At 49.1% G+C, this 13,906-nt stretch overlaps 1 protein-coding gene across 1 annotated transcript in view; it reads left to right on the top strand.

Moving 5' to 3' along the window:
• The window catches only part of SLC9A4 (solute carrier family 9 member A4), a 36,879-nt gene extending 24,801 nt beyond the window's left edge, over positions 1 to 12,078 (top strand). Inside the window, exons 11-12 of the mRNA XM_081198347.1 lie at positions 7,000 to 7,081; positions 11,068 to 12,078. Coding sequence (XP_081054473.1) covers positions 7,000 to 7,081; positions 11,068 to 11,444 — 459 coding nt within the window. The 3' untranslated portion in view covers positions 11,445 to 12,078. The remainder of the gene's footprint in view (positions 1 to 6,999; positions 7,082 to 11,067) is intronic.
• Positions 12,079 to 13,906: the final 1,828 nt, after the last annotated feature.

The raw sequence follows: 13,906 nt of genomic DNA, 5'->3' as shown, positions 1-13,906 counted from the left end.
TCTAACACTGGCGATGAAGGTGGGATTGGATGGACATCAGAGCACAGCCAGATGCGGCCAGCCTCTGAACTGAGCTGAATCACAGAGCGAAATCACTGAGCGAAATCACTGAGCGAAATCACTGGGCAGAACCAATTCAGAGCTGACTGTTCTGGCTAGAGCACTGTGTTCCATCCATCGCCCTTCACGCCGGCATCGGAATCATGGCTTCATTTGTGCCTCTACCGCCGTTTGCGCCAGCCTCTGAGTCATGGGACTCCTACCTCGCTCGGTTCGACTGCTACCTCCAAGCCAACGAGCTGACAGCAGTATCAGTGGATCGGAAGCGGGGCCTATTCCTCAGCCTCTGTGGGCCTGAGGTGTTTGAGACGGCCCGAGCATTGGTTGCGCCTGAAGCAGTCCAGGCAACACCATGGGACACGATCCAAGAGAAGCTCCGCAACCACTACGCACCAAAGCCGTCCAAGATTGCTGCCCGCCATGCGTTCTACCACCGGAACCAGGCAGAGGGGGAGTCAATCAACAACTACGGCACCGCCCTGCGACAGGCTGCAATGCACTGTGAGTTCCGAGACTTAGACGATGCCCTGATGGATCGAATCGTCTGCGGGGTCCGGGACATCCATCTGCAACGGCGTCTCCTAGCCAAGCCAGACCTCACGCTACAGAAAGCCATTGAGGAGGCTGTGGCCTCAGAAGCTGCTGAACGCTCCGCCCAGGAGATCCGCAAGTCCAGCAGCCCGCGTCTTGCTAGGGGGCCAATTCCGGTGCATCATGAAGAGGCCAGCAGTGATGAGGCATCCTCCAGTGAAGATGATGACGTACACCAGACAAAGCGGGAGCGCAGGAAGCTCCAACAGAAGTCCAAGGGCCAACCGGAATGTGCTGGCTGCGGAGGCGACCATTCCCGTGCCAAGAGTCGATTCAGAGACGCCATCTGTAGGAGGTGTTCCAGAAGGGGCCACATCGCTAAGGTCTGCCGATCGGCTCCGTCTGACACCCCCCCTTCATCGACTCGCAAGTTCAAGTCTTCACTCCAGTCTGCCAAGGAAAGTTGTTTCGCTCTCACCAACTGCCGCTGCCCGTCTGGAACCACGATTGGCCAAACCGACTCGTCTACGCGACGCAAGCTGAACGTCACGGTGCTCATTGAAGGAGCTCCATGTGACATGGAGATCGACACCGGGTCTGCCCTGTCCGTCGTGTCATGGAGCACTATCAAAAGACTGGTACCCAGAGTATCCAAAAGGCAACTCGACTCTCACCGCGTACACCTGAGAGACTACCAGGGAAACGACATCCCCGTGGTAGGCGTTGGCCGGTTCCGGATCGCCTTCAAGGATTTTTCGGGCCTGCTCCGGTTGGTGGTGGTCGAAGGTCAGCGGCCAAGCCTCCTAGGGCTAGACTGGTTTGATGCCCTCGGCCTGGAAGTCACCGGCATCAACTGCATCTCTAACGCAGAGACTGAGGGTCTGGTCAAAGACTTTGCCGAGGTTTTTGATGGCACCTTGGGACAATATACTGGTACGCCCATCTCCTTTAGCCTTGATCCACAAGTCGCCCCCATCAAGCTCAAGCCACGCCGGGTTCCCTTTGCTCTCAAGGCTAAGGTGGACGAACAACTGGACAAACTGATCGCCCAAGGAGTTTTGGAGCCCGTTGACCACGCAAAGTGGGAAACCCCCATCGTCACGCCTGTCAAGCCAGATGGGTCGGTGAGAATCTGCGCTGACTACAAGTGCACAATCAACAAGGCACTTCAGCAGCACGCTTATCCGGTTCCTGTTGTCCAACACCTGCTGCATTCCCTGGGTGAGGGTAAGGTCTTCGCTAAGCTGGACCTTGCCCAAGCCTATCAACAACTGCCAGTCGATGATGCCACTGCTGAAGCCCAGACGATCGTCACCCACCGGGGGGCATTCCGTTGCCGCCGGTTGCAGTTCGGGGTGAGTGTGGCTCCTGGCATCTTCCAAAGCCTTATGGAGCGTCTCCTGCAAGGGCTTCCGGGCGTGGTACCATATTTTGATGACGTCTTGGTGTCTGCAGAATCACACCAGCAGCTGTTCGAGCGCCTCCGTGCCGTGCTGACCAGGTTCCAGGAGGCCGGGCTCAAGGTAAAGAGGGAGAAGTGCCTGATTGCCGTTCCACAGGTAGAGTTCCTGGGCTATCTTATCGATGCCTCCGGCCTTCATCCAACCACATCCAAGATCCGCGCTATCCAGCAGGCCCCCACCCCAAAGGACAAAACGGAGTTGCAGGCATTCCTGGGGCTGCTGAACTTTTATAACATGTTCCTGCCCCACAAAGCCACTGTGGCTGAGCCTCTTCACCGACTCCTTAGCACTAAGACGCCTTGGGCCTGGGGTCATCGAGAGACGGCGGCCTTCAACGCGGTCAAGGCTCTCCTTTCTTCAGACAGTGTGCTGGTACAGTACAGTGAATCCAGGCCGCTGGTCCTTGCCTGCGACGCCTCACCTTTTGGCATCGGTGCTGTCCTTAGTCACCGTTTCCCAGATGGAAGAGAAGCACCGCTCGCCTACTTTTCCAGGACACTATCTCCGACGGAACGGAATTACAGCCAGCTCGACAAGGAGGCATTGGCACTTGTGGCTGGAGTGAAGAGGTTCCATGAATACCTCTATGGCAGGACTTTTGACCTCATCACTGACCACAAGCCACTCCTGGGCCTCCTCGCCGGTGATCGTCCGACTCCACCGGTCCTCTCACCACGCATGCTGCGATGGACTGTTTTCCTGGCTGCCTACCACTACCGGCTCATCCATCGCCCGGGGAAATCGATGGGCCATGCCGACGCCCTCAGCCGTTGCCCTCTTCCAGCATTTGTGGAAGACCCGGCTCCAGCTTCATCGCTCCTTCTGATTGAGGATCTTCCGGCAGCGCCTGTATCGGCTGCCACTGTGGCCTCCGCGTCTGCCCAGGATCGCACCATCAGCCGGGTGCTCAACTGGGTGTGGAGGGGGTGGCCACAAGGGCCTTTTGCATCGGAGTTCCAGCCCTTCGCAACCAGACAACATGAACTCTCAGCTCATCGCGGCTGTCTGCTGTGGGGAGACCGCGTCGTGATTCCCCAGGGACTCCGTCAGCGCGTCCTGGAGGCTCTGCACGCTGGCCACCCGGGAATTGTCAAAATGAAGGCGTTGGCTCGGTGTTACGTCTGGTGGCCTAATATGGACGATGCCATCACTGCCTGGGTATCCGCCTGTCAGGCGTGCCAAGAGTCGAGGCCTGCACCACCGGCAGCTAAGGGACACACCTGGGAGACGCCAAAGACACCCTGGTCGAGGGTGCACATCGATCTGGCTGGCCCCTTTCACGGCCGGACCTTTATGGTAGTGGTGAACGCCTATTCCAAATGGCTGGAGGTCGCCCTGATGCCCTCCACCACTACCGAAGCTGTCATCCGGGTGCTGCGAGGCCTGTTTGCAACGCATGGGTGTCCTGATGTCCTTGTCTCTGACAACGGACTGCAGTTCACGTCAGGCGCGTTTGAGCGGTATCTTTTGGGACTGGGCATCCGCCATGCCCTAACGGCACCTTTTCATCCATCCAGCAACGGGCAAGCGGAAAGAATGGTGCGCTCGACAAAAGAGGCACTGGCGCGCCTGGACTGGGGAGACTGGCATGAGCGGGTCGCCGAATACTTGTTCGTGCAGCACATCACTCCTCATGCGGCCACAGGGAGGAGTCCTGCTGAACTGCTTATGGGCCGCCGCCTCAGGTCACCGCTCGACCGGCTACACCCAGACTTTGCCGTGGCTGAACCCCCAGGCTGTGCCAACGCACCACGGTCATTTGTCCCAGGAAACCAGGTCTTTGCCCGGAACTATGTGGGGGACATTCCTTGGGTGCCAGCCACGGTAGTGGGAGTCACTGGACCTCGCTCGTATCAGGTGGCACTCGAAGACGGACGTTTGTGGCGACGGCACATAGACCAGCTTAGGCGCAGGGTTGGCGACTTAGACACTACCAAGGTGCCCCCAACTGCGCTTGCAGCTCCAGAAGAGACACGTACAGATGGCGAGGCCCCACCTACACCTCCCTCGCAAACTGCCAGCGTGGAGCCGAACCAAGCCGTCTCAGAACAGACTCAGACCACTCCACTTGCGGAGGCTCCACCCACAGCAGCGGATCCAGGGGAGTTGGTTCCAACGCCACCTAGGGTCGCACCACAGCCTCAGCGAGAACTGTGTGGCCCTCCGGACTTGGCTACCAGTCCCCGGCGGTCTGGCAGAGTTTCCAAGCGCCCAACTCATTTAAAGGACTATGTTGTTGGACAGGTATCACTGTTGGTCTAAGTATGGGAAATGTAACCGATATGCTTTTGTGCCTAATTGAACCATTACGCGTAGTGCTGTATATAAGGAAACCATTACGATTGTAACTAACGCCTTATCTCGGTGGGGAGGGGTGTTATGTAGTGTAGTTTCACCCTGGGCCAACAGGGGGATACTGTATATAGTTTTCACTCAGGTCTGTAGATAGTTTTCACTCAGGTCCGCGGCAGTTAGTTTAGGCGGGAACTCTGAGCTGTTGTGGTTACAATGTTGACAGCCGGCTGCCTATAAATACAGGCCGGCTGAGCTGCTCGCAGTCAGTTCTATTCCAGCTTATCTTAATAAAGAGCTTCTTGAAGAAATCGCTGTGCCGGCTGCTATGTCAACCCACTATCTAACAGGAGGCATTGGTTATTGCCAAAAATCTATCTGCTGTATCTGATTTAGGATGGTCCAATTTGCTTCCTTTATTTGCAAGTAAAAAGGTATAGGGACCCCTGACTGTTAGGTCCAATCGCGGACGACTCTGGGGTTGCGGCGCTCATCTTGCTTTATTGGCCGAGGGAGCCGGCGTACAGCTTCCGGGTCATGTGGCCAGCATGACTAAGCCACTTCTGGCGAACCAGAGCAGCGCACGGAGACGCCGTTTACCTTCCCGCCGGAGCTGTACCTATTTATCTACTTGCACTTTGACGTGCTTTCGAACTGCTAGGTGGGCAGGAGCAGGGACCGAGCAACGGGAGCTCATCCCGTCACGGGGATTCGAACCGCCGACCCTCTGATCGGCAAGCCCTAGGCCCTGTGGTGCAAGTATCTGCTTTAATTACAGGTTCCAAATATTTTGGCATGTGAGTACTTTACTCAGCCCAGTTTTACAGTGGGGTTAGTAGACTAGACCTGCGGTATAAATTACCTGTGACCTATATATGTGCTTATTTTGCCCACAGTAATGCTGGCCAGATTTTTCAAGCATAACAAACAAAATGAGCATCAGTCTGAGTGAGCCTTAGGCTTGTAGACCCCTCCTTCCCTCCCTCCTAATGCATGCTGTAAGGGATTGAAACATCCACTCTCACTTTAAAATAAAAGCTGCAGTTTCCTGTTATGTTTGAGCCAGGAAAACTGTGGTTTATTCTGATGCTGGTTTGTTAAAACAAGCCATGGCCGTCCCTGGGTCGGCTCAAACTACCAACCTTCTGATTAACAGCAAGACACACTGATCCATTGTGCCACTGGGACCTTCTCATTGTACACATTCACCAGGCCTCATGCACATAAGCTTTCCACAAAGAGGGAATTATGCACATTTCTTGGTCAATATGCATAATCTCCAGCAGACCTTGGGGAACGTCCATGTATCAACTGAATTTTATGAGTTCTCCAGTTATTATGCATAATCCCAAACAGGCCTTAGGGAATGTGCGTATCTCCACTTTATCTTGTACATCCTCCAGCCATTATGTATAATTCCCCAAAGGGCCTAGGGCAATGTGCATATCTTGACTGCAATCTGTACATACTCCAGGCAATACAGTAGGCATGTTCTCAGGGCACTATGCATAGTTTCTAAGAAACACACCCACCCCTTTTTTGTTCATAAAAGTGTAATCTGTGCTCCCTGGGCTTCTTCCCACAGCCTATTCTCATATGGCCCACAGTATGGCTTCTCACTGATCAGCTAAGCAGCAGAAAAAAGGAGGGGGGGCTCCAAATAAAGTGGTTTTCTGCCCTCCAGCCATTTCACCACTCCCAGCTCGTCTTCATTTAGCTGAGCAGCATAAGGTGAACTGGAGGAACAGAAAAGTTTAAACCTCCCCACACCACCACCACCACCACCACATACACACAAGTTTAATAGTGGCAACATTGGGTCCATCAAATTTGCAGTATCGAAAATATTATGTGAAATTTGCCTCTGATTCTGAAACAAAGTCCAGTTTTGAAACCTTAATGCTGTATCTGTGTGGTCAATTGGAATTTATTTAGTGGAAAAACCATTCTTGCCTGTAAACTTGGCATGACCAAGGTAAGATATTGTAGAGCCCTTTTTGGGAATGTTTAGGGTATTCAGTGTTCACTGGTTGTGAACTGCAACAAGGTACAATCATTTGCCATTCCTTAGGAAGCTTCTTCTCTACGCCTGCCTCTCTTCATGAAGATGCAACTTATAGAATTTCCACTTCTCAATCCTTTCATCTGCTATAGACAAGTTACCGTACTTCCCTTTCCTGTCTTCTCTTCTTGGAGGTCCCACTAATTATTTGCCCTGATTTCATCAACACCACAACTATATTCCAACCTCTGAAAAGCTACTTCCTACAGGAAGCATTATTCTAAAATATGTGATTCTATGTTTTGCATCACCTTGATATTTTATGCGCGTGGGCAGTATATAAATACTTCTATAGATAAAAATGACATACAGTAAATAAATTTGATAGCATAAAGAAGTACCTTGCAAGGTTTAGCATGAGTTCCCTCTGTTATCTGCTGCCTTTTAAAGTGTGCTTTGAATTGATGCTCTAGATGTTTCAGGTTTGCTTAAGCGACTTTTTGAAGATTTTTTTCATTTACAATAGAGCAATACATTAATCACTCATTTCAAATGTAACCATCAATTCTCACTGACATACTTTTTTTCCAGAGTCACCAGAATTCACACTGCACATTTGAATCACCTTGTCTCACACTTATTTGTCCATAGGCTGCCAGCAGAAGTATGCGTTACTTATCTTTACCCTTTGGTAACGCCCAAGCAACCAGAAGAGATGATGATGATCTAACAGGTAATTCTCTTTGATCAAAAGAACACAGGAAAAATGCCGAATTGCTGCCAGTTCACACTGTTTATGAATTTGCAAATAGCTATAAAACACACAATGGGACGCGGGTGGCACTGTGGGTAAAAGCCTCAGCGCCTAGGACTTGCCGATCGCATGGTCAGTGGTTCGAATCCCCGCGGCGGAGTTCGCTCCCATCGCTCGGTCCCAGCGCCTGCCAACCTAGCAGTTCGAAAGCACCCCTGGGTGCAAGTAGATAAATAGGGACCGCTTACTAGCGGGAAGGTAAACAGCGTTCCGTGTGCTGTGCTGGCTCGCCAGATGCAGCTTGTCACGCTGGCCACGTGACCCGGAAGTGTCTGCGGACAGCGCTGGCTCCTGGCCTATAGAGTGAGATGAGTGCACAACCCTAGAGTCTGTCAAGACTGGCCTGTACGGGCAGGGGTACCTTTACCTTTACCTTATAAAACACACATTCCCGCTAAGTGGAAGTTGGGACAAAGGATGGATGAAACAGTGTCTACCAGAATATTTGTTTTCCCTTGGAGAGACACACTCATCCTTTGCGATGACATTGTTGTTGTTTAGTCGTGTCCGACTCTTCGTGACCCCATGGACCAGAGCACGCCAGGCACTCCTGTCTTCCACTGCCTCCCGCAGTTTGGTCAGACTCATGTTTGTAGCTTCGAGAACACTGTCCAACCATCTCGTCCTCTTCTTCTTGTGCCCTCAACCTTTCCCAACATCAGGGTCTTTTTCAGGGAGTCTTCTCTTCTCATGAGGTGGCCAAAGTATTGGAGCCTCAGCTTCAGGATCTGTCCTTCCTTTGAGTACTCAGGGCTGATTTCCTTGAGAATGGATAGGTTTGATCTTCTTGCAGTCCATGGGACTCTCAAGAGTCTCTTGCAGACCATAATTCAAAAGCATCAATTCTTTGGTGATCAGCCTTCTTTATGGTCCAGCTCTCACTTCCATACATCACTACTGGGAAAACCATGACTTTAACTATACAGACCTTTGTTGGTAAGGTGATGTCTCTGCTTTTTAAGATGCTGTCTAGGTTTGCCATTGCCTTTCTCCCAAGGAGCAGGCGTCTTTTAATTTCGTGACTGCTGTCACCATCTGCAGTGATCATGGAGCCTCCATTTTTCCCCCTTCTATTTGCCAGGAGGTGATGGGCCCAGTGGCCATGATCTTCGTGTTTTTGATGTTGAGCTTCAGACCATATTTTGCGCTCTCCTCTTTCACCCTCATTAAAAGGTTCTTTAATTCCTCCTCACTTTCTGCCATCAAGGTTGTGTCATCTGCATATCTGAACGATGACATTTCTGTAAAGATATCACAAATAATAGTAAACAGGACTGATTATTTTTTTACTTAGTCCTTTGACCAAACAAGATTGGAGATAGGAATGCCGCCATTTGCAAAGGTTAAAAAATGCAGAAACCAACAGCACCTTGGGCAAAAAGGAAGCAGTTGGGCTGGGCTCAGTTCTGTAGCAGGTGTTCCCCTGGTGTTGCAGATGTCATTTGGGGTGGCCCAGTGCTTGTTTTGGGGTGCGCAGCTGCAGACTCATTCATTTATGGCAACTGAGGCCATTACTGTCATGGGGCAGTGCGTTTGACAGTGTCTAGTGTAAAACAAACAAACAAAAACAAAACAGCGGCGGGCCAGGCTCAAGGCTAAGGAATGTCTTAGGGGACATTCTCCCAGTGATGTGAATGTTTCATTTGTGGTGGCTCAGTGCTTATTTTGTAGTGCACAGCTACAGATCCCTAATTCATAACTATGGCCTGGCATCCATTAATGTGCCTTGTGCAAAACCAAGACTTTTCATTCCGGAGAATAATGATGCATCTTAAAAGAAAGTGTGCTGGTGGTCGAGAGTATGTGGGGTATTGCAATTAATATTTTGTGGTGATGATGATGATGATGATGATAATTTATTATTGATACCCCACCCATCTAGCTGGGTTTCCCCAGACACTGTTGGCTTCCAACAAAATGTTAAAAATCAGTCATTAAAAACTTCCTGATACAGGGCTGCCTTCAAATGTCTTCTAAAAGTCAGATAGTTGTTTATTTCCTTGACGTCTGATAGGAGGGCCACTACTGAGAAGGCCCTCTGCCTGGTTCCCTGTAACTTCTCACAGTGAGGGAACTGCCAGAAGGCCCTCGGCACTGGACCTCAGTGTCTGGGCTGAACGATGGAGGTGGAGACACTCCTGTAGGATCTAAGAAACTATTTAAGCCATATGCACATCCTGGCTCTTGTGCTATGTCTGAAACAGTCTTCAGCCTTTTTCGACAAGAACCCACACATACACATCTTAAGGAACCAATTTATTTATTTTTAGTCACATGTATGGTTGCAATGCTGGGGGTGTGTGGCTGACTTTAGAGTAGGTTGTGACACCATCTATAAGATTGTATCTAACATGCTCACCCAATGAACTCATTTTTTTATAATTAATAGTTCGAAGCATGATTTGGAAAAAGAGAGGTAAAGGTGTAAGTAGCCACAAATGCTTTCAAGCCCTAAAGCACCCAATGTGTGCCAAAGGGTCTGTGCTTCTTTATGGGACTGTATTATGGTCATATGATGCTGATGAAAGACTTGCCCTCTGCAACCTAAGGCTTATCAAAGGCCCCTGAAGCTAAAATGCTTTGGTCTTGGGTCTTTTAAACCCTGGTGCCCCGAAACCTATCCTATTTTCCGACACAGGATAATTAGAGACTTGCCTAACTTGGATTTTTTAGTCTTGCATCATTTAGTTGTGCCAAAAATAGTGAGCAGAAATTGCAATATAAAAGAATATAGGTGGCAACGGAGCCATGTAAGCTGTGTAGCCACAGGAAAGGGGGTCGAAGATCTGGTGAACTAAAAGAAAAATGCTGAGGTGGGTGTTGGTGAGATAATTTGGAGGAGAGAAGGATAAGTGGAAGCAGGGGCAGGAAGGGGAGCATGGCAAATAAGTTGGGCTGGCATTTCTCATAAAGTATATGCTTGCAGGCATTGCTTTTTTTCCGGGGAAATGCAAGGGTATGCATACCCTTAAGCATTTTGTGCATCTTTGTACTTTTGTCCATTTACTGTATTTATTTTCCCCAATTTGAACTATAAAATGGTGATTTTGTTGAGTCAAAATGAGAGTACCCCTAAACATTTTTTTTGGGGGGAAAGCACCTCTCATAGGAATGGGAATGGCATTAGAAAAATGAGGTGAAGAAGAGATCAAGTAGTCTAGAAACAGTTCTGATTTTTGTACAGTGAATATGCTTTTCCCTAGTCATGAGGGCTATAGCCTTGCAGGTCTAAAACCCAGGCCTTGCCTTTGCATAATCTATGAAATGGCCATAATTCTCCAAATATTGACCTTGACCTACCCAGATTCGCAGAAGATGTAAATCTCTAACAATTCAGTCCTCTGCATGTTGCCTTAAGTCCCATTAGGTTCAATGAAATGTACTCCTCTTCCGAGGGGGGGGGGGAGTGTAAAAAAAAATGAGGCACAGGTACTTGTATCATGATAGAAGTGCTGTGAGTGTCAGCACAAAATGGCTGCCAGGAGCAGCAAAAAAGAACAAAAGATTATGTACTGGTAAGAACCACCACAAAACAGCACTGCTTCTAGGGCATCAAAGAAGCGTTTCAGTTAAACGCACTGTAAATTTAAACAGGGAAACCAGGTAGAGAAAAACGGGACTCCACAGCGCCTTCTGGTGGTACAATGTTATATCGCATATACAACATATACAAATCGCTTTTTCTTTGCCAATCTAGCTGAGTCCTAGTTAAGCATGTATAGGATTGCAGTGCAAGCACAGCACGTTGAGCAAATGCCCTCAGAGAGAACAAGTTCCCATATTACGTTGTGTTATGCCCATTTATCAACAATCTCTTTGTGTCTGAAAGGAGAAGGAGGTGAAGAAGGAGGTGGAAATGTAGGGGCTGAACCCCACTGATATTATTCACTTGTTTCTGAATCCAGGGGACTGTAGCAGCGACTCCGAGTCTGTGTTCATCAGGCTCAATTCAGAACCTCGGCCAGGGTCACAGCGAAGAAAGTGGCAACAGCGGGAATCACTTCAGATGAAGCAGCTGCATTCAAGAGTCGAGCCAGCAGGTTTTACAGGTCAGAGAAGAAGAACAAATGAATGGATTGAAAGCGCCAGAATACAAAGGCCACTGTTAGGGTCGAAACCTCAGCTTACTGCAGTGCTTGAAACCGATATTATTCAGGAACTTGAGTCAGAGGACGAAGGGAACAGGGCATCGATACCATCAGCGTCTTCTAACAAATGGACAGCAGAACCCAAAGGTGATTTTTGTGGGCGAAAAAGCCACTTTACTAGAAGAAAAGAGTGATTCTTCTTCTTCATGGAGCATAACTGCCGTTTGGGTAATGGTGCAATTTGTTTTGGAATTTGATTAAAAAACACACCCTCTGAACTCATCCTGATTCCAGCTTACGGATGGAAGAGGTCAGTGCATAACAAAATGTGTGAGACCTGATTGGCAACAAGGTATACATTGCCGGCACTGAAATCTGCAGGAAGTTTTGGTTGTTCATGCGGAAGTCTCATTATAAAATTAATTTACGTTTCCACTCTTGGAAAACCCAGCCGTTGTAAATGTCCACAATGAACAGAGAAAGCTGGATAGGTGGTGTTAACTGAAGTATTGGCAAGGGTTTCAGTAATGCAAATAATCACTGGGAGTTGGCTTTAGGTGTGATTCTACACACAGTGCTATGAAATGGGCTTGGTCACGTGCTCAGGGCCTTTTCCTCGGGGAAAGGTAGGGAAGAGGTGCAGGGGGGCAAGAAAGAGCTGTGTTTTGCCAGCTGGGTGGTACCCAAAGAAGCAGGAGGGCCAGAAGGCAAGTGGGATGGCCAGAAAAATGAGACAGGCAGGTTGGAGGGGGCTGCCAATTCATCACTCCCATGCACCCGCAAAAATGGTCTCATTCTACCTCATGGTTGGTGCAAGCGCAATGATTTGCTTATATAATAATAATAATAATAATAATAATAATAAATATTATTTGTACCCTGCCCATCTGGCTGGGTTTCCCCAGCCACTCTGGGCGGCTTCCAACAAAGATTAAAAATACATCAAAATGTCACACATAAAAAACTTCCCTGAACAGAGCTGCCTTCAGATGTCTTCTGAATGTCAGGTAGTTGTTTATCTCTTTGACATCTGGTGGGAGGGTGTTCCACAGGGCGGGTGCCACTACCGAGAAGACCCACTGCCTGGTTCCCTGTAGCTTTGCTTCTCGCAGTGAGGGAACCACCAGAAGGGCCTCCGAGCTGGACCTCAGCGTCTGGGCAGAACAATGGGAGTGGCTGCCTTGTAAAGAATACAGCATGCACAGGCCTTACTTTGGAAGCCATGAGGATCGAGGGGCACCTCAGCTTCTGCAACCTGATTCCGATATATTTCTTTCCCTTCACGGAGGCCCACTTATAGGCCCACTTATTAGTCTCCCTGTTTTCCAGAGACAACAGTCCTGGAATTACGAAAGCCACCTTCTGATTTGATTCCGGAATGTCCCTATTTCCTCCGCCGGTGCCACCACCACTGAGCTCGGGGAGGAGGATGAGTCAACAGTCAACACTTGTCCTGAGCAGTGGCAGCAGCAGTGGCAGCTGCGAGGGAGCACCCTGTAGCCTCTGCATGGTCTCTCCATGGCCACTGCTGCTGGCCTCTTCTCTCAGGCAGCTTGTAGCGGCTGCTGGAGAGTGGGCGAGGAAGAGAGGCTGCCATGGCAAGGGCCTGCCCCATGTGATGTGCGGGCTCTGAGGGGTAGGCCGAGGGCAGAGCCATCCTGGGTTGGAAGAAAGAGTCTTGATTTTCATTTTCATTTTTTAAGCTCTGTGGGTCTGCATCTATTCTTGCTCCTTTCTAAAACGTATTTATTGGCGTGTTTCTCTTTTTGTAAATCGACCAAAGAATAAAATAAGATAACATTGAGATTCAGGGTTTTTCTCAGGACGGTGGGGGGCATGTGTGCTGTCTCCTGTTGCCGTAGAGGTGTTGGCACTCACCCTTCTTCTCTGTGGGAGTGGGGACAAATAAAAATGGTGTGTGTGTATGTGTGTGTTTGTGTGTGTCAAGGAATGACTGAGAAATGTCCCTATTTTCATCTGAGGAATGTAGGAGGATATGTGTTTGCCAACGTTTGGGGCCCTGCGTGTTCAGTGCTGCCACTCTTGTGAAATCATCCTTTTTTGCTGAACTTATTTCAGTTGTACCTAATGATTTGTGTAGCCCATAAGCCACAATTTTTCACTAGGGCTGTTTGCAAAAAAGAAGGAGAAACTCTCAAGTAGAACCTGTCAGTTTGCAGTCTATCTGCCTACCCCTGCTTTGCAGAATGGTTAGTGTAATTGTTAATCATGCATAGAAAATTAGACTCATACCCGTTGTGCAAATAATGGATTAACTATTCATTGTTGCTTAGTGTGGCTGTACACATACTACTTCAGATCTGCCTCTCAGAGGCAAACCACACATTTTGAATGATTTCAGGGGCATATGCCAGCCAGAGGTTTTGGCCAGACTACAGTATGAAGCATAATTCATAGTCAGGCCAAGTCAGGTGTTCTGTTAAATTACTTCTTGTTCAGACTAGGCCTGGAATGCAATCCGATTGTATCACGGAAGTCATGATATGTGGAGTGGTTTCTTATGGTTGGTTCATTATGCTAACAGCAGCAGCAGCATGCAAGTTTTAAAATCAAGGGTGATTTGCTCATGCAGATACGGGAACCCTACACAGCCTTTGAGAACCACTGGGTCAAATTCAGAAACGCATTCCAAGAT

The sequence above is a fragment of the Podarcis bocagei genome, assembly GCF_964188305.1.
Source record: "Podarcis bocagei genome assembly, chromosome: 6".
NCBI classification, from domain to species: Eukaryota; Metazoa; Chordata; class Lepidosauria; order Squamata; family Lacertidae; genus Podarcis; species Podarcis bocagei.
This window is presented reverse-complemented; position numbering and strand designations above follow the sequence as displayed.